We start from the raw sequence: 21,908 nt of genomic DNA, 5'->3' as shown, positions 1-21,908 counted from the left end.
ACACACACGCAGTGTACATGGCGTTGCAATCTGACAAGGACAGATATATCGCATGATATCTCGTTAGATAAGGACAGATATAGGCCGGTAATATAGGAAACGGTCAAAATTATCGACCCCTTCGAAGTTCGGCCGTCACTCCAGGATCTCTTTAAATGTAAATTTTAATTTGTTAAGGTATACTGAATTAATTAATTAATTATGATTGTAAACACTTTAGATTTATTACTGAATGATAGCTATATAGCTGTGTTTAATTTTCACAGTTTATATTTTTGCACAGTAATCAATTTGGTTTGGTTTAGCTTTGTTAGCTTTGAAAACTGCTGTTGGGGCACCTTGAGACAAATAACTATGGAGCAAGTTGAGACATAAAACTTTTTGGATTAAGATGAGACACCTTTCAAAATAACTGTATTTTAAAAGATTGTTTCTTGTTTTAGATCTGTCGCTTATTGAAAATGGTCAGATAACGGAAAAAACCTCAAGTAAAAGGTAATTTTGATGCCGACACAATGTTTTTTTCATCCTAATATTTTTTGATGTTCTAATATTGTTCCTATCTAATATATATTCACAAATAAATCATAACACAAATTATTATTGATGTGTCTCATGGTGCTTTACATTGTTTTAATCTTCCCTACTAAATGTCTCAATCTGGCCCAAGAGTGGTTCAGGATGAGACACTTTTCAAAAATTGATTTTTTTTTATTATTTAGGAAGTAAAGCACGCTAAACCAAAATAAACTTATTAAAATTTTAAAATTTAAGTAAATCTGTGTTGGAAATCATTTTATAAAGAATTTTAGCATAAATATTTAAGGAAATACAGCAAGTTGAATTTAGGTGTCTTAACGTGCCCTACCTTCCCCTATAATAAAGCTCTAGGCTCCTTCATTAAGAATTTCCTGAGATACTTTAAATTCTGTTACAATATTTTTAATATAAAATATGAAATAGCTCGTAAAGTATTCACTTTTCGATAATTTTACTTTAATACTTTTATGCGTGTGTGTGTGTGTGTGTGTGTGTGTGTGTGTGCGTGCGTGTGCGCGCGCGCGCGCGCGTGTGTGTGTGTGCGCGTGTGCGTGTGGGTGTGCGTGTGCGTGTACTGCGTGTGTCAGAGTTCTGCAAACCAGTCCGACCCGCACAAGAGCTCGAAGTCCTGAGACGCATGAGCCCGCAAAGCCCAGCCTGCGCCGCTCGAGTAAACGAGCCCGCGAAATTCAGCCTGCGCGGCTTGCTAGAATAAATATTATGTTGCTATGTACGGTGCGTATCAATAATTCGTTCCCTGAGGTAAGGTCACTATTATTTGTAAGTAAATAGCTTCTCATTCAATAATTTGTGTTGTACTTCGGTATAGTAATATACATGTTAAGGTAAATGTACCGGGACACTTAAGACCTATGTCTTTAGGGACACCTTTATCACTTTAGTTTTTAAGTAAGTATAACGCGAATTATAATCAAAGATAAAAATATAATACACGAAAAATAATTTTATCTTTGATTCTTTGATTTTAATTCACGTTATAAGTTATTTAAGGACTAAAATGATGAAAATATCCAGACATAGGTACGTGTCCAGGCATTGGTACATTTACCTTAAATTCGACGGGCTGCGCGGGCTTAGCCGATCATTTCAGCAGGTCGCGCGGATTGGTCTATGCGGGACAAACGCGTACTAAGCGTGGGCTTCGCAGGCTCGTGCCAGACTAGAATCGAGCTCAACAGGGCCTTCTTTTCCCGCATTTTTCTAAGCCCGTTGGCAGTGGTTTAGCTAGATAGTAGATAGGGACAGTGGGGATCTCGTTAATCCATTCATGCGCGTGACTAATTAGATGATAAGGCATTTGGCTATCTTATAGAGAGTCATAGTTACGACCGCACCGGAGGGTCTAGGCGGTTAGCCCCCCCCAGTAACCCGTCCAGGGTGTCGCGCGGTTCTTCCCAGTACTTCTCTTCACGCTAGAATCAGAGCCGAGGATTTCCCCTTACAGAGCATATACCTTAATAGATTACATATTCCCGGACCAGCCGACTCCTCAAACGTAGGAGCACGGTTTCCTGGCTACTACTATATGACACTGATGTGTCTATGACACTTATTGTACCTGTGATGTTGCCCAGGTAGTAGGCACTCCGTAGCTCCAAGCACGCAGCGTTGCGGCCCTAAAAGCATACGGAGGTGGGATAACAAAGCTCCCCCCTACAAAGGTAATGTGCATCATGAATGTCTCTCAGAGACTCCACGTATTCTCTAGCGACCTTACGCCCCCGAGAGTCTGACACCAAATGATAGAGCACCACTAGCCACGTGTGGGGCTTCCCTCGGTACTCGAGCGGTCTTATGCTCACGTTTGACGAATCACCGTCGCAAGTGCCGTGTTCACTCGTTCCCATGTTTGATGTTTCACCAATCGGCTCATGTTTGTTGCCCGGAGACTAGGATAAGTCATTTACCAGATCGTTTTATGTGTAGCGTGGGGAGCCAGTTACCCGCTCCTGTCGGGCACAGCCCACGTTAGGCGAGCTTCCGTCGCGAAACGCCTCGCGAATCGCTCCCCCGTTCTGTACGGCCGGCTGCATCTGTTACTCCAAGTTCTTGGGATTGGACAGCAGCACAGGTCGTTTTATGGGCAAATGGCACGGGGTGCACCGTTTACCCGCGCTTACTTGAATTTCTTCACGTTGATATTCAGAGCACTGGGCAGAAATTACATTGCGTCAACACCCGCGAGGGCCATCGCAAACTTGAGGGCTTACATGGACCGGACTTAAGGTCACACTGATAAGATCAGTAAATAGATCTTTTTAAACCCTAGAACTTTTGTATATAACATTTTTTCAGAAAATTTCATCTTGTCGAGATATACTGCCGTCCCGGTACTTTTTATACACACTGTATAATGCTATAATTTTATTTTTCAGGTTTGGCATTTGATGATTGGGATTTAGATTTTTATACAGAATTATTTCTCCAAAAATTAAAACGTAATCCAACTAGTGTAGAATGTTTTGATCTTGCCCAATCTAATAGTGAACATAGCCGCCACTGGTTCTTTAAAGGACGTATCATTTTGGATGGCAAAGAAGAAAAACAATCCTTAATTGATATGATTATGGATACGCAAAATTACAGCAATCCAAACAATGTGATTAAATTCAGCGATAATAGTAGCGCAATAGAAGGATTTAAAATTCCTATATTACGTCCTACGAAAACTTATGAATGCAGCGGCTTTCACTTGGAAGATATCAAACAACATCTTATTTTTACAGCAGAGACGCATAACTTTCCAACTGGCGTAGCACCTTTCAGGTGAATTTAATAGCGAATTCGGTTGGGCACACCAGTGAGCACTAGGCTCAGTGCACATTAAAGCCGTTGTACACGAATCAACGTATAAAATGTATGTTTAATATAAACGGGTTAAGTCACGAAATTCTCAATTATCTTTATTGTACTATTTGGTAAAATATGTATTGGGCATTTATCAGTCAAAATATTTGAATTTTACTTTAAACATTAGAAATTAAATCAGTGTACGACGGCTTTAATGTGCACTGAGGGCGCACTAGTGCGTCCAATCAAATTCGCTATAAAATATAATAAGAAAAAAGAAAAAAAAACTGACATGAGTTAAGGGGGGACTCTACTGTAGCCGGACGAAAAATAATGATTTTTTGGGAATTTAAGAAAAAAAAACTATAAGTGATATTGGATTTATTTTCTTTGCAATATAAAGAGGCATTTAAAAAAAAAAAAAAATTTTTTTTCAATTTCATTAATTTTTATTGTGTTGACGTACAATTTTGTGGCACAATGTCGGTAGCGCAACGGTTATCTGCGTATATACAATTTAGCAATGAGCTGAGTTATCTGAAAGCAAAAAACAAAAATTTTCTTTAAAGTTTAATCAATTACGTGGGGATTGAACCTATTTGCAAATAAAAATATGAAAAATTGAAGAAGTTACAGCAATCGTAAGAAAATTTTTTTTCGATCAAAAAATCAATCTTATTGTTGATAAAAATGTTATAAATAAACACTAAAATGTAGCGGTAGGTTCAATCCCTGGAGAAAATTGTAAGGAATCAAATCATGCGTGACAAAAGTTATTTGATTGATTACTTTTTGAGTTATTTTGTACGCAAAGTTGGAAAAAATGGTTTTGAGAAAAACGCATAAGTTTATTTTGTTGCTGTCAGCTAAAAGCACGTAGAAATGCATGAAAATTTCAGGTTTTTGAGGTCGCTGAATCTGAATCTAATATCAGATTTTTAAAAAGATTTATATATTTTGACCAAACTGACTTTAATATTGAAGATTCTTACATTAACTCGACGTTTCACAGATTCGACAGATTTTTAAAATTCAAAATGGCGGATTTCATATGGCGGGTCGTAGTTGAATAAAGAAATGAAATTTTTGATGTTTCCACGATATTTACAATTAAATAATGGTCAATCCGCTATTCCGGGCTCATATAAAATTACTTCTTCTTCCTCAAAAAATTCTTATTTAGCAGTTTTCATCATTTTCTTGGTTGTTCGAGCTTTTTTGGTGCTTTCCAAGCTCCGCTTGTTTTGCACACACAATACACACATACATATACACACAAAAATATACTTAACACAATCGCAGATTTATACGAAACCTTATTGTTGAGAATCTAAGCAGATAAGTTTAGGTTTACCGCCTAAACTGCGAGGCAGGTACGGATTCTGTACCGCCTGCTGCGTATCGATTCTCCGCGCGCCTCACTAAAAGGAGCTGTAGTTTCGTCAATTTTACGAATTCGACGATAACGCTTTGGGAATATGTTCTTGAAACCTTATACTATTTATTTATGCAAAAAATCGATTTTTTTGATTTATTACAGTAGAGTCCCCCCTTAAGTCGATATTAATAGCCGTTTCTTATACATATTTAAGGCCATCTTAAGTACAATCTTAAGATATCATAAACCAATCACAGAGCCGTATTAGCATCTTAAGGGGGGAAACCAGTCAGCTTAAAAAAAGACTATTTTTAAAGATTTTTTTGCTGGCAAATAATTTTTTTTTCAAATTACTTTATTAACATCACAAAGTACATAATTTGAACTACTTTTTGTAAAATTTTCGTAAAAAGATATTAATATTTATAGCTACAATAGCCAATAGTGTGAGCCGCCTAGAAAAAATTATGTCAAACGGGCACATATATGTAGCGGACCAACGGAAACTGAAACATACGGATTAAAAAAAATAATAATTTGTTACAAAATGACGAACGAAAAAAAGAACGTTCCAAAAATCAGTGAACATTTGATTTGTTTTTTAACGTAAAAAAGTGTGCAAATTAGGCAAATTGCTTCTTCATCATTACAGATCGCTATCATTGCTCCTATATTATTTCGCTCACAAAGCTCTTCTATGATTATGAGGAAGCTTGTATTTTATTTGATGCATAATTATTAGTATTTATTAGTTTGGCTTTCTCATAGAGGAAGCTTTATGAGCAAAATAAAATAGGAGCAATGGTAGCGATCTGTAATGATGAAGAAGCAAATGTGCAAGTTTCTAATATTTTCACACTTTTTTTAATTTTAAATTTAACCTTTTTATAAATTGAAAAAAGTTTAGCTTAGTAACACAAGTGAGGTTTTACAATTGATGCAATGTCAAATCGATGTTGACTTTGGGAGTTCAAGCTACATGGTCCATATATGGACTTCGCATATGGACCTTTAATCGTGTATAAAGCTGGGTCTAATCAATCAAATCCTATAAATAAGTATATATGAAATAAGGGTAGAAAAGACCGAAGAAAATAATAGAATTAGAAATAGCCCGATATCTCCAAATTTGCGGAAGTTATAGCTATCACAGACATTTCTAAAAAAATAATGGACCTTTGATCGCGTATAAAGCTGGATCTAATAAATCAAATCTTAAAGAATTATATATGAAATAGGGGTGAAAAAGACTGAAGAATATAATAGAATTAAAAGTAGTCCGATATCTCAAAATTTGCGGAAGTTAGAGCAGCCACGGACATTTCTCCAAAAATTCAAAATTTTTTAAAGAAAGAACCCCTTTACCGATCACCACCAAATTTAATACCAACCTTCCTTTAATGATACTTTACATAAAAAAAAAAATTAAGACCGATATCTTAAAATTTGTGGAAGTTAGAGCAACCACGGACATCAAATTTGTACACACACGCACACGCACACGACACGCACACGCACACACACACACACACACACGGACATTTTTTTAAGAGACATTTTAGAACACTGAACATATTAGCATCAAAAACTCAAAAAACAATTTTTTCTTTGGTTTTTTTTACCCCTATTTCATATATAATTCTTTTAAATTTGATTGATTAGACCCAACTTTATACGCAATTAAAGGTTCATATACGAAATTTACGAAAACAAAGCTTCCTCTATCAAGAAGCAAAAAACAACAAATCGTTCAATCGAAAATTCAGTACGTGCAACTGAAGATAATCTAATTATAAGCCTTCACAAAAAATTTTGAATGTATTCGTTGAAAATTCATTGAGTTATGAGTGTGCCCAGTTTAAAAAAATCTTGTTTTGAGAAAAATACATTTAAAGTTTTAAGACGACTTATTTATGTTATCTCTCATCTACAGTAGCCATTAAGCCTGAACTACATTTATCGTAAAGTTCGTAAGCGTAGCGTTTTTTACTTACCATAGCGCATCTACTCCAGAACCATAAAATAAGTCTGCAAAATCATGTTCAGCATCCTCCTGTTTATTTAAAGTACGTCTAAGTTGAAGCCTAGCGTCATGCGTCACTGCTTTTGTTTTTCGCTCAGCAGCGAAAGTACGGAACGCGTTCTGCTTATCGTATTCGGCTGTTTGTTGTCCAATTTTTACCTTTAGAACTTCCAATACTTTCAATAATTTAGTGCACCCTTCGTTAAACTGGATTGTAGCTAAATAAAACACCAGTTTAACAATTTTAGCTTTGTCTGAAGTGTTTTTCGGAGCATATTTCCAAACAAGAGCGTTAAAACTCTCGTTATTATTTTGAGTGAAACCACTCAAACATCTTTTTAAGAGTTCTTTATCACTCAAATCCGTGTAAATTGGAGTGAGGATAATTACATTATTTTTTTTAGAGCTGGTTTATGCTTATAATTTGCCAAAGCATTATTGACTTTCGCTTTCTGCCATGAACACCAAGAGTTCGCGGCCTCTGGTAGTGATCCCAGACAGCACAAAGATGTCTAAAAAATGACTAAAAGATGACAAATTTTTGGTTTAGATGTCTTTTCGTCTTTAGAGCTTAAAGTTGACTGAAAGATAACTAAAAGATGACTTACGTCCCACTAAATGTTGTCTTATAGCCAAAACTTATAAGATGACTAAAAGACATCCGATATTAGACATCTTTTAGTCGTCTTTTAAAATAATATTGTGGACATGTTTTCGTTCTTTATATTTTATATAAATTTAGTTTATGAATGAAAAGTTTATGTTAATAAAACTTAGTTATAATTTCAAAAAATATTTTATTGCAACGAAAAAATTTTATATTTTAATGGGTATTCCACCGAGGGTTAGAATCGGGTCAGAGTCGAGTCAGAGTCGGGTTAGAGTCAGGTTGGTTTATCTATTTCCACCGGATCAGAGTTACACCAGGGTTGCGGCAAGGTTGAACGTAACCAGCTGTGCAAAATATCAGCTGTATACAACAGGTAGCCTGATATTAAGATTATGCGACTAAGAACATCATAAAATATCATGGATCTGAGAACAATAATGTTAACTTTACAGTACCAAGTAATATGCAGAAATTAATATGCAGAAATTATTTTTTATTTCAAGATCGGCGACAAAAATCAGCACAAAGGTTGTCCCGTTGGCAACACTACAGTAACTCGACTCTTGTCGTTTCCACTCATTGATATATAAGTATGGACTGCGCTCAGGTATAGAAAAATATGACCAGTGACTCACACCGGTGGAAGAAAAGAGATAGTATAGACTGGTAGAGGTCAAGCTGTCTCATTTTATCCAATAGTATATAGACAAAAAGGGAACAAGGTAGAGGTCAATTCTACCGGACACTTTTTAAAGGCTTTTATGTAAAGATTGCGTAGTCTATACTATATCTAGCTATACTATAGCTATACTATATGTCGATGTTTCCACCGAATCTCATTTGGACCTTATCTTAAAATTTTGTTGGGTAGGGTTTAAGGCATCGATATTTTTTCCCCTAGGACGGAAACGTGAAAGGTGAAAAGTTTATCTCTTTTTATTCAATACCAATAGAAAGAGATAGTTACATGAAACTTTTCACTTTTCACGTTTCCGCTCTAAGAAAAAAGTTACATGAGCGCTACCCAGATTCGAGTTTGGTGTTTCCACTGGGGCAAGAGCGCCCAATTTGACTCTGTCTGATCCGACTCTGACCCGATTCTAATCCTTGATGGAAACATACTCAATATAGTCACTTTTATATAGATTGCACGTACAATAACACATCATGTGAATCAACCCATGTTATAACATATATTTTACGCAATAAGCTCTAGTCTTATGATATAGCGTCACGATTAAAAGCGAGATCGCAAAGGGATTTGTTTAGCGTTAATTTGCGACGTCCGCTCCGTTGAAAAATTTTTGGTCATGTTTAGCAAAGAAAGCAGATCAATGAGCGCTCTGTGATTTGGAGTATTTTTTTAGGCTTTCTTCTTTTTCTGGTTATTGGCACTAGCGATTTCCTTCTTGGTTTGCATCGGCCATTATTCAATTCGTCTGTGAAATGGCGTAGTATGGTAGACTTTCGTAAACTCGCAAACTCGTAAACTCGTAAGACTTCAAACTCGAGCATGTGTAAGTGTATGTGTGTATGTATAATTGTACGTGTATGTCCGCGGTGTCTTGAACTCGGTAATGCCGTAGGTGCGTTAGGCCCAAGGAATTGCGCGGATCACTTCCCCTTGCGGCCATTTTTTTAGGTCTTTGATAGATCCAGAAGAACGTATAATATATACTAATCAGGAACAATAATCACTAAATGCTCATTGAGCTGCTTTCTCTGCTGCGAACGCTACTTTAATTTTTCAACGCTTCAAAGCCTAAAAGCTTACTACTTAAGTTTTTCTATGTACCCGGGCCTTAAGTCAATCCTACTTTTAGGTTAGGTGGCTGTTCCATAACTTGCGCATGCGTATTAGAAAAAGAATCATGTAAGACACCTTTTAGACGACTTTTTGTTCAGTTAAACAGTCGACTTTTTGTGTAGTCGGAAAGATGTCTTTTAGACATCTTTTCGTCTAGCTGAAAAGATAACTATAAAAAGATATATTTTCGTCTACCCGAAAAGATGAGAGAGAGAGCTCTATAAAACAGGAAACAAAGTGTCACGCGGCGGAGCCCGACAGGGCACCAGGGAGACGACGAACACCGACCACCCCCGGGCCACCAAAACCCCCTAGGGATCCGGGAGCATCGCACCAACGATGCATCGGACCCCAGGAGGAAGCCAGAAGCGACGCTGCGGACACAAGAAATGAGGCCATTTAAGACCAAAATACTCGCGGGCCGGGAGGGGCACCAATGGCGGACCCCAATATCCCATAGTTTTAATAATAATAACGCATATACTAAGTCCGCACTTAAGAGTCTAGGGAGATCTATACATAGCAGAAACGCAGAGACGCATTATGGGTTCCCCGGCATCACACCTCCGATCATCCGATCAAGGAGGCCCCGTTGTCTACGCTTCTTATCTTCCTCCTTTCCGGATAAGACCCTCTCCGCATATCCGCATATGTGGAGAAGGCACTCCACGCCGCTTGTGAACCGCGTGGTTTTTGGAGACTGGAGAGGGGTGAATTGACCGCGGTGGTCGGCCAGGACCTCTCCCTGGCTGTGGTTGTCTCCGCCAGATCGCGGAGGTCCTGGCCGACCACCGCGGTCAATTCACCCTTCTCCAGCCTCCAAAAACCACAGATCGCCAAAGTGGGCTCCGCCGTATCCTCGGCCAAGTCGCAATACCTGCAGACAGGCGTCTCCTCCTTTTCAATCCGGTATAAGTAGGAGCCGAACCACCCGTGTCCCGTCAGTAGTTGGGTCGTGCGAAAGGAAAGAAAGCCGACGGACCTGTTGAGCCACGCATCAAAATTGGGAGCTATAGCCTCCATGGTCCTTCTTTTCGAGAGTTGCTCAGATCGGATATGCATGGCCCACCGCCTTCTAAGGTTCAGCTCCTCTTCTGCGCGAACCTCCGCAGGAGAGTCGGGGGTAAACGTACCCGACTCCCTCATCTCACATAAACTAAGATAAACGCGACGACAATAATCTGCGTATAAGTGTATTGGTGGTACCCTAGCTAACAAAGTGGCAGCCTCATAGGAGACTGTCCTATATGCCATTATTGTTCGTGTCGCTGTGAGACGGAGTGCCCTGTTCAAGATCCGCTGTTGATTATGCGAAGCAAGGAGCTCTTCGCTCCAAACAGGTGCTGCATATAGAATAATGGATGTTACTACTTTGAAATACAGTTGTCTCTTGCTCTCGACAGGGCCCCGCAGGTTGGGAAGGACCCCGCAAAGAGCCCTGCTGGTCCTGGAGATCTTAGTCGTCACTTGGGAGAAATGATGAGCGAAGGACCACCTCCAATCGATGAATACCCCAAGGTATTTCATAGTCTTAGAAAAGTAAGTTTTGTGGCCTTCAATTTCAATAAAAGCATCCCTGGGACATTTGCCAAAAAATATTGCTTCCGACTTAGTCCAAGACACATTCAAACCCAAGGTGCTGGATATCTGCGGATCTGGATAAGTATCCGTTCTAGACATTCAATCGCTGAGATGCGCACAGCTTCAAAGTTGTCTCCGACAACAATTAACAGAGTATCATCTGCGTAGCAGACTATATGGCAGTTATCCGGAAGCAGGGTTCTCAGCACGCAGTCGAATGCCAGGTTCCATAACAGGGGGCCCAATACAGAACTCTGCGGGACTTCCCTATTAACCATTCTAACGCGACGTCTCCCATCCGAGGTCCGGTATCTAACCTTCCTGCAACACAGGTAGGCCTCCACAATTCGTATCAGATACCGCGGGAAACCTCTGCTGCGCATAGCTCTCCTTATTGCCGGCAATTTAACCGAGTTGCACGCGTTCTCGATGTCCACGGAGTATGCCATAGCCACTTTGCCGTTCTTACGCGCTTCAGTAATGATGTCCTTAACTAAACAAAGCGCGTCGGTAGTCGATCGAGCCCTAAATCCTAAATCCTAAATCCGAATTGATTGTTCGAGAGATTTGCGCTCGGATTTTCGTCCATGTATTCCGTTAGTCGATTTGCAATTACTCGCTCAAAGGTTTTGCCAACTTTATTTAATAAACAAATCGGGCGTGCTTTCGGGACTTCCCCCAGCACAGCCTCGCTTAGGTATAAGAATTAGGTCGGCCGTTTTCCAGCTAGGGGGGAAGATGCCGTATTTCAAGTAGATATTGAAAGTTTAAACAAGACGCGAGATCATAGAAGGAGGCATCATCTTTAACACGGTGGCCTTGAACCCGTCAGGACCGGGGGCCGTTCCCGAGTTCTTCTTGGCCACGATAGCCTCTTTAACTTTGTCTACTGAGACCGGGAAACGTCCCTCCCCACAGTCCCCAAGATCCGATGGAGTAAGAGAGGCGCCCGGAGGGAATAACTTATCTAACAGAGTACCAAGCACGTCCGGCTCCAAAGTGACAGTAAGGCCAGGGGTGGATCTGCGCAGCTTGTTTAGCACGATCTTATAAGGCAGGCCCCAGGGGTCCTCGTTCAGAGTGCCAATGAGTTCCTGCCATGCGTTAGACTTGGATTTCCTGATGGCATTTTTCAGGACTATATTAGCGCTGATATAAGCAGATCTCTTGCGATCGGAGACGTCACGTGCATCCCTGACGCGTCCACGAGTCCAAGCTCGCCTTGCCCCGATTGCCTCCGCCCGCAATGCGGCAATATCCGCGCTCCACCAGTAAGCTTGCGGGCCCCTTCCGTGTGGACTAACACGGGGAACCGCAGCGTGACAAGCGTCACTCACACATCGGTGAATCCATCGATCTGGCTTCGCATCAATCATGTACGCCTCGTCCTTCGGAGTGACGGCACAAGTCCATTCCATCGATTCCTTGAATAACGAAGCATCTGCATTGCGGAAATTCCAGCGTGGAGAATTTGTTAAAAGATGAGGTTGTTGGGTTCCGCGACGAAAAGCAGAAAGCCGGAATGTGATATATGAGTGGTCCGAGAGAGGTTCTATGTCCTTTCTTACGGACCAGTCCCCGATTTTGTTGATCAAATCAGGCAAAGCCCACGTCAAATCTACGATCGAGGATCCTTGGTGGCCAACGAACGTATGGGTATTCCCGGTGTTCACCAGACGTAAATCTAGTTGCGCAGCCCAATCCTCGAGCAGATCACCTTTAAAATTCGTTGAGTTTGATCTCAAATATTGAGAGTGCGCATTGAAATCTCCACATACAAGTAGTTTTCTGCAATCAGGGGTGCCCGAGCATGTAACAGACAACTCATCTAAAAATCCTGCGTATTCTCTAGCGCCCACATTAGGCGATACATAGCACGATGCGATAAAAACGCCTCCATACCTAACAAGGACTGAGCCTTCGCCCTGAGCAACCATAACCGCAGGGTATCTTGCGATGCGGGTGTTGATATAAATCGCAGCCAAGCCGTTTCGGCTACAAAACCATTGTTGGGAGCCGGGCATGCGGGCAGGCTTAGATACCACGCATACCGCGGCCCTCAACTCCTCAGAATGCTGAACGAGGAGGTCCTGCGCCTCCCTGCTTTTGTTTAAGTTAATTTGAATAAACTGTCATGTTTGGGCGCCATTGCCAGCAATAGGTCTATTCTTAGACCCATTTCCGGAATTAGGGTCCCTCTCTGTACATCCAGGGAAAGAACCCAGCCTATGGTTATGAGGTCTACCGGCATCCTTACAGATCACGCAACGGGGATCTGCCTTGCAAGTTCCGATCTGATGTCCCCTTTCACCGCATTTAAAACAATTACTCGTTTTGTCCTCTGGAAAGGTGTACGTTGTACGCACGTGACCGAATCTTCAGCATTTAAAGCATTGAACTGGGCGCACCTCCAACAGTTCTATGCGCGCTACCTATTCTGAGTTTTCCCGACGAAGCAGCACTATCTCCAGCCGCAAGCGGGCATTTAGCCCATACGGAGAATAAACCGCTAGACATACTTCAAAATTGGCTTAGACTGATGTCCCCCTTGTCGCAATCGCCCGCAATAGCGATCGAATTAATCACTTCCGAAGGGGAGATCGAGTCATCCAAGTTTTAGACTCTCATCTCCCTCATGATTGTTGGCCTGGAAATACGTGCGGAGGTAGGACCCAAGACCTCCCTCAGCTTGCCGACTGAAACATCTGCCTTAGAGGCGCCATCGCTGCCGGGAATCTCGATTATAAGACCCCCGTTGATACCTTTCCTTATCCTCGATTTTTCAATTCCGAGATCTTCAAGTGTTATATTACTCCTTGCTTTTTTCAGGATGTCGGCATATGTGACTTTATTGTCGAAATTAGTGATGGTTACCGCCGCAGTTTTTGGAACTCTGCAGCGGTTTACTCCTCGATTAGTTTTTCCAGACCCGCTCGCGGGAGGGTCACGCGAGACTCCACGGGCAGGGGCAGGTTTTCGAACGGAGACTCCTCTTCTTGGGTTGTTCTACACTAGGCTGGCTTTGGGCGAAGGCTTTCGCCGGTGTCGCACGAACAGAAACCGACTTCGCGGCATGTTTCAATTCACGTCGCCGATCGGCAAGTTTTGCCATCTCCATGCTGATCCGTTCCAACTCCGAGCGTTAGCGTCATCCTCTGAGTCCTCGGAATAGTCGGAGGTAGACAATCCCGAACGTATGCTAGACCTGCGAGCAGTACTTGTAAGTCCTTTAGTTCTCGCAGGGGTAGCAGGCTCCGTAAAATTGTTATTTTCTGACCTAGAATCTATCATAGTTACTTTACCCGTGAAGGATTGAATAGAGATTTTCTTCAGTCTCCTACGAGGCAGCGAGTACGTTTCTTTTGTGTAGTTTCATTCTTAGTCCGTGAATTGTTTTTATTTATGTATGTATGTATGTATGTATTTATGTATTTATGTATTTATTGCTTGTCCCCGCAGGGTTTGCAAGGCGTTTTTATAAGGAACGTACCCAAACCTTTACAACAATTTTACAGCCCACTCCTCTCTTATTCGCATACATAAAAAAATTTTTTACATCACACAATTAACACAAACTTATTTTACACCCGTGGCGTTTTTTAGGGACGTACCAAACCCTTTACAAACCATATTTTTTCCTAACCCGACCTGTAGCGTCCTTTGTTTTCGTTCATTCTCAACCGCAGCATCATACAAAATATCACGCCTCTGCAACGCAATCTTTCCAACGCAATACCTCCATGCCCAAAACCCACAGTGTCCATATACCGGCATCTTACTCAACATATTTGCACTACAATCAACCAACAATTCATTCCTGCACGCTTCATGAAACTTCGTCACCATCTTATTCCTTTGCGTGCGACTCATTAAGCCCTTACATTCACTATCATCACGCTTCAACACTTTCCTTTCATCAATCATACAAATTTTACACATCCTCTTGCTGGCGTTTTTCAGGGACGTACCCAACCCTTTACAAAACATACACCTTCCTAACTCTACCTGACCATTACGGCCCTTTACACTCTTTTTCTCTCTCCCCTCCTCGCCCTCTATCCTGATTTCCTCTTTCATTCTTCCCTCTCCTCACTCCGTCTCCACTCTCTGGCACCATTCGTTTTCGCTCATTCTCAGTCGCAGCATCATACAAAGTATCACGCATCTGCAACGCAATCTTTCCAACGCAATGCCCTTATGCCCAAAGCACACAGCGTCCATCTGCCGTCTTAATCAACACATCTTCACTACCAATCAAACAACAATTCATTCCTCGCACGATTCCCCATCCCATCTCATCCCCCAATCCTCCCTTTTCTCGCTCTGTCACCACTCACCGGCGTCGATTCTCTTCCCCCCTCGCTCGCCAACCCTCCGCAATCGCACCTAGCACCCTCATCAGCCCCTCCGACTTCTCTCTATCTCCCGCTCCCCCCTCTGCTACCTTCTCTTTACCCTCCTGCTCTCTTCTCCACTGCGTCCCTCGTCTTCTCTCCCCCCTGGTCACCTGCTCAACCTAAACTCAGCCTGAAAACCTCTGAAAACCTCTCGAATGAGTGAGTGAATGAAGGCTCCTTGACTTCTCACTCCCTTCCTTCTCTCTTCCCTTCACCTCCTTCCGTGGCCACCTCTCTCCATCTTCTTGCCATGCGGCGGCCGATCTCCCAGGTCACGCGCGCTCGGCACCTCCTCTCTCTCTCTCTCTCTTGTCCACGCTGTCGGCCTTCAGTTCTCTCCACGGCCCTCGACCCTCGACTCGCCTCGATCGTTCGATCGATCGCTCCGTCGCGCCGACTCACAGCCTTCTTCCTCACCAGTCACGTCACCATTTACTAATTACGTCACCATTAGTAGGCCCTCCGTCTCGCGTCATATCGATCGATCTTCCGATCGATACTCCATGTTATCACGACGCTCGACTCCCTCGTCTCGTAACATGGGCTGCCGGCTATCCGTTTTCCTTGCCTCCTCTTGTCCCTCCGAGTATGCTCACCCCCCGGCCGTTCCGGCGCCCGTCACGCCCGGCAGCCAGCCTCCTCGGCGCACCTCCGTCTTTTCTCCTCTCCTTTCTCTTCCTTCTTTTCCCGTCTTGGGCCTTACTCCTCTTTCAGCCCCTCCCTCCGAAATCACACCGTCGCGTCATCCTAACCTCTTCCTTCCAGGGCTCCCTTTCTCCAGCGGATACCTAGCGTCCCTCCTCATTCTCACCCTCACCTCCACTCACTCGACCCCCTTTTAGCCTCCTTCACGCCTTCGTTTCACCCTCCACTCTCGCTCACCCCCATAACACCCTTTTTCAACACCCAAATCTTTCCCTGCTACTATCCGCGTGTTCCCTCGTCGAGGGCTACCAAATTAACTTGTTTTTATCTATGTTTATTAGATTTCCGCTTTGAGCTCTGTCATCCGGCTGGGATGTCTTCCCGAAAACAAAGACAGGAGTCCTCAAAGGCTCGTCAATCCGATCAGCAGTCGAAAATAAAGACGTAGTATAATTGGACTCGAGTCTAGCTACTCTTTCCCGCAAGGCCTCAATTTCTTTTTGCAATTTGCCGGTCTGGCACGAGATGACCGTGTCAGTTTGGGTGCAGCGTTCCATGACGGTCGTCCGTGTTCCTCGATCCTCTAGGTGCGGGAACCCGCGCATTCCCGCATTGTCAACCACGTCTGCACCCCTTGCTCCATCTGGGGCGGGGACCCCTGTACCACCGGGGCCCCAGCGTCCGTTTGTGTCGCCCGGGTGCACTCCGCCTTCGGGGTTCGCACGCCTTGCTCCACCCGGTGCGGGAACTCCGTCAACTGCACCTCTCCGTACGTGGGCCCACCACATGAGCTCCAACGTTTGGCTCAACTCGTTCCAGAATTGGGGGTCAACCCTGTCCACCGCCAACCACGCGTCCATGTGGTCAATCCAAAACGAGGACCACTGCCTGCGGGCGAATCATCGGGCCATACTGAATATGTCCTGCTATCGCCTCTCGTTACTCTCGGTAATTCCTACGGGTCAGGGGCAAGAGGATAATACGGCTTGATATCCTTGACATGCACCTTTCCGATGGCCGATCCGTCCAGCCCATACACGACTGGAGAGATCGCCCGTTTTATCCGTAGGGGTCCCTGGAATTTGGGCGCCAATTTTCCGGCGACATTCTGCGCGGCGGACGACAGCACGTGCTGTCGCTTCAACACCAAATCTCCAACTCGGAATCTCCGCGGCCGTCTACATAAATTATAGTTCGCGGCCTGTCTTTGACTCGTTTGATCCAAATTTTCCGTTACCCACTCCCGAATGGCCCTCAGTTCCGTCATTCTCCGGGACCATCTCGCGGTTTGATTTGCTCTATCTTCTCGCCACGGTCACGTAAAGAGTTCGGTGGTATTAACTCGCGTTCGAGATTTACAAATGCCGGGGAAGCACCTAAGGACGAGTGCGACGCGGGCAAAGCGGAAATGTGGTAGATATTTATCCCACTCTCTATGATCACTCTCGATAAAGGACACGATCATTGTTTTTAGAGTTCGATTAACCCTTTCTACGGGGTTGGCTTGCGGATGGTATGGCGGTACGGTGGTGTGCGTAATACCGTTTTCCTCGGCAAAGCCCTTTATAACACGATTTACGAATTCTGTCTCGTTATCGGTGAGGAGAATCTTCGGCGTACTCCAACGCGACACTATCAGATCTTCGAGCGCTTCTCTGATTTTCGGGCCTGTGGCCGCTCGCAAGGCTTTTATCTCTTTAATTGTTATATATAATGTTTTATGTGGTTTTATTTTGTGTGCAAATGATTTTCATCAATTATCTCAGAAAGTATTGGTTTATTGAAAAAGTGTTTTAGGTAAAAGTTAAAGGGTTTGAAGGAGAGCGCAGTAGACAATTTTATTAGATTTTGGGTCCGGGACCTGTATTGAGCCCAAGTCAAAATTTTTAAATAAAAACCCTTATTTTTTATTGTATCATCTTTCTCTACTAATAAATTTGAACAATTTTTGTCTGAAACAATTTCTTATTTGCCCAATACTTTTTGAGATATTCAAGGAAAACTTGGTAACTTTTTCAATATTTAGCTTATGATATCTTGATAATTGTTTGCCAGAGGAAAAAATGGTATAGAAGACTTTTTGACTTGATTTTGTCTTAAGAATATGCTGTTGCAATAGTACTCCAATTTTTTTAAATACTTGTAAACACTCCAAGAAGATGTATACACAAATATTTAAAAAACATTGGAGTATACTATTGCAACAGCACATTTTTGAAATAAAATTAAGTTAAAAAGTTCTCTGTACCATTTTTTTCTCTGGCAAACAATCATCAAGATATCACAAGCTAAATATTGAAAAAGTTACCAAATTTTCTTTAAATCCTTTCTAAAAAAAGGCATGTTAAATCGATACTCGCATCTCTCGAAGTCTTCTCGAAAGTCTCGAATTGCTTTGTTGGCTCTTTTCCGCGATGCTGATTGATTCTGTTGCTGCGCTAACTTCGTGAGCGGCTGTCATAGCATATTTTGACAGTTGTGTGTAATATTAAAGCTAAATAGCGCGCGCGAAGCGCGCGTCTGTGATGTCTAGTATCTTAAAAAGTATATTAAGCAAATAAAAGAATTTTTCAAACAAAAGTTGTTCAAATTAATTAATAGAGAAAGATGGTAAAATAAAAAATAGAAATTTTCATTTAAAAAATTTGACTTAGGCTCTATTGGGCTCAATACAGGCCCTGGATCCAAAATCTAATAAGATCGTCTATTGGCCCCCTTCAAACCTTTTAACTTTTATCTGAAACATTTTTCCAATAAACCAAGTCGTCAATTGACACTTAACAAAGATTAACACAATAACATTTAAACGACACCCAACGATAAAAGGATCATGACGACACTGATTAAATCGACATAGAACATTAAAGGTTAATACCCTGTTAACACCAAACATCTAACGATGAGGATCAATCTCCAACCTACACTAAACATTGAGGTTTAATCCCCAACTTACACTTATCATTGAGAATAAACTCCCAATATACACTTATCATTGAAGATTTACCGGGTAAATATGCAGAATAGTGGCCTCCTCACCGATTTCGTTGAACTTAGGCTTAATCGACGCGTTTCTGCATAAAACGACCGAATTTGGCAGAAAAAAGTGTCGCTCTGCCCCGCGAAGCGAGATATTATCAGTTAAAGTTGACGACTATCAGGTTATGAGACCTGTCATATCGACAAGATGTAGCGACTACGAGCATGTCCCGCGACCACATGCGCATGCTCCGTGGCCGCACGCGCATGCAAGAGGTCACGTGACAACTGTTTGGTTGGTAAGTCTTCGTGTAACATAATTCGAAATGATATTCTTTCGGCGTATAGATTAGTGACGCGCTTTAAAAGTATTTAACTGTTTAAAGCGCGTCACTAACCTATGTAGGTTAGTGACGCGCTTTAAATAGTTAAATACAAAATATCTGCTTTAATGAAAATCACAACTTCAAAATAATACATTCAATTTTAATTATTTATTGGATTCATATTAAGATCTAACATTTTTCTATTGCCTGTTCTAGATTGGAGGATGAGCCGATTCTCGGCTCATCCGAGTGAGTGGTGTAGACGGGTAAAAATCTATAGTTTATGTATAGTTTATGTCACGTACACTATAGAAGGCGGATGAGCCGAGAGTCGGCTCATTTTCCAGTCTAGAACGGGCATATGGAAAACGCTGAAACTGTACACACGGCTGCGTCGCATTTGTCTTAATTGCTACAAAGAATAAAAAATACTTGTTTGCTATAGTTATCAATTAATATTGAAAGAATTACCTCATGATTTAAATATCAATATCTATACTCAATATTGCGCTTCCTCTCAGCTGTGTATGTATTTTTTAGCGTGAAGGCTAATACATCATGCAAACATTTTTCCGATATCTCATTTATATATACAAAATTGACAATAATCATTCGTTTATGATCCGTAAAATTTTTATCCCAGAACATTTGCCGTATAAATTTCGGCCACGTATTTGCATTGCCAATAATGTCCTGAATCGCAAGGCACGGATTATTGTTCAATTGCTGAATTGAGTATGCCATTGTAAGATTAAGATGTGCAGGTTGTAAATGACAAGATATTTATTTAAGTAAGACGCGTCGAAGTACACTACATATGTCGCTACGGAGCATGCGCGTGCGGCCATGAAGCATGCGCATGTGGCCGCGGGGCATGTTCGTAGTCGCTACATCTTGTCGGTATGACAGGTCTCATAACCTGATAGTCGTCAACTTTAACTGATAATATCTCGCTTCGCGGGGCAGAGCGACACTTTTTTCTGTCAGATTCTTTCGTTTCACGCAAAAACGCGTCGATTAAGCCTAAGTTCAACGAAATCCGTGAGGAGGCCATTATTCTGCATATTTACCAAAAATTATTTTTGAATAATATAAGAATATATTTTTCTTTATTGATTTATATGCAATGGTTTGATACAAGTAATTTTTCTTTGTTTAACGCTTTACAATCTCATTTTAAGAGTTACATATCAAAGATAAAGATATTTTCTAAATAAGAATGCTCTTTTATCTTAACTCAGTAGCTAGGTAAGTTTACCCTGCAAAAGGTCGGGTAGTTTTGATTTTTGGATGTGTTTTATACTTTGGGGTCCTAATGAAAAATCCAAGTTTTCGACCTTGGCGCACTTCCGCTCGCGCCGCTATCTTAAAAAAATGGAGCACAAAACCGGTTTTTTCGGAATATCTCCTCACCAGTAGGTATTTGGGCAAAAATAGTTATTATCAATTTTGTAGAAGATATAATTCCCTACAACTTTTGTCTGAAACATTTTTTCGTATATCTAATAGATAGCAAGCTACAGAACTGTAAAGTGAAGTAAATTATTACAAATATCACATGCCTCGATGATCGAATTGTTGAGACACCCGCACGGTATGAGGGAGGTCCAGGTTCGAATCCTGGCTGAGATGATATTTTTCGCAATAACTTCTTTACAGTAATATTTGGGGGGAGGAGATGTTAGATACGATGCGTATCAGCATAAAAAAAATGAACGCGTGGTCGCCACGCGCGTTAGAAGTGAAACTTCTGAAGGCAAGGCTTTGCCATAACTTTTCTGAAATTAATACAAAAACAATGCCACAGAATTGGTCACTCCAAGCCGCCCGCAACTCGAAAATATAGTGTTACACGCAGTTCTCACTATATCCGTCTCGCCAGTGCCGTACGCCTGATCGAATTTTCGTGACGCGTTTTCGAGTCGCACAATCGAACTTACTACCGTACTAAAGAAGTTTAATTTTGTACGCCTATTGGTCGAATTTTTGTTACACTTTCCGTGTCGCACAATTGAACTTACTACCGTACTAAAGAAGTTTAATTTCGTACGCCTATTGGTCGAATTTTCGTTACACTTTTCGTGTCGCATAATCGAACTTACCACCGTGCCAGAAGAAGAACCGTGAATTTTTAGTAGATACTATTTCCAACAAATACTGCGCGCCAACTGAATTGTCGGTCTTGAAACATAGCATGCTTGTAGGAACAGTAAATTTACGTATTTTTAAATCGATAATCGATTTAATTTTGAAGTGAAACTTCTTTAGGCATGGTAGTGAGTTCGATTCGCGACACGAAAAAGTGTAAGTGTAACGGAAGTAAAACTTCTTTGGTACGGTAGTAAGTTCGATTATGCGACACGAAAAGTGTAACGAAAATTCGACCAATAGGCGTACGAAATAAAACTTCTTTGGTACGGTAGTAAGTTCGATTGTGCCATTCGGAAAGTGTAACAAAAATTCGACCAATAGGCGTACGAAATTAAACTTCTTTCGTACGGTAGTAAGTTCGATTGTGCAACACGGAAAGTGTAACGAAAATTCGACCAATAGGCGTACGAAATGAAACTTCTTTAAATAAATATATTAATTACCACTTTTGCAACTCTGGTTTCAACACAACAGTTGTTTTTAACCCTGAGCGTCTATATGTTTTCTTTTCTTCTTTTGGCACGGTAGTAAGTTCGATTTTGCGACACAAAAAAGCGTCACAAATTTTGCGACATGAATTTTGCGACACGAATTTTGCGACACAAAAAGTTATGGCAAAGCCCTTGCCTTCAGAAGTTTCACTTCTAACGCGCGTGGCAACCA

The 21,908-nt window shown here is 41.7% G+C and overlaps 1 protein-coding gene across 10 annotated transcripts in view; it reads left to right on the top strand.

The window, feature by feature from the left end:
- Positions 1 to 21,908, top strand: part of Pfas (phosphoribosylformylglycinamidine synthase) — a 189,821-nt gene that overhangs the window by 52,691 nt on the left and 115,222 nt on the right. For 6 of the 10 annotated variants that reach the window (XM_071791552.1, XM_071791547.1, XM_071791548.1 and 3 more), the window contains 3 exons: positions 2,937 to 3,327; positions 10,573 to 10,687; positions 10,919 to 11,082. The exons of 1 other annotated variant lie outside the window; for it this stretch is intronic. In XM_071791552.1, coding sequence (XP_071647653.1) covers positions 2,937 to 3,327; positions 10,573 to 10,687; positions 10,919 to 11,082 — 670 coding nt within the window. Of the gene's footprint in view, positions 1 to 443; positions 496 to 2,936; positions 3,328 to 10,572; positions 10,688 to 10,918; positions 11,083 to 21,908 lie in introns of all 10 variants that reach the window. 3 more of the 10 variants (XM_071791549.1, XM_071791553.1, XM_071791554.1) reach the window with 3 other exon arrangements.

The sequence above is a fragment of the Temnothorax longispinosus genome, chromosome 10 (assembly GCF_030848805.1).
Source record: "Temnothorax longispinosus isolate EJ_2023e chromosome 10, Tlon_JGU_v1, whole genome shotgun sequence".
NCBI classification, from domain to species: domain Eukaryota; kingdom Metazoa; phylum Arthropoda; class Insecta; order Hymenoptera; family Formicidae; genus Temnothorax; species Temnothorax longispinosus.
This window is presented reverse-complemented; position numbering and strand designations above follow the sequence as displayed.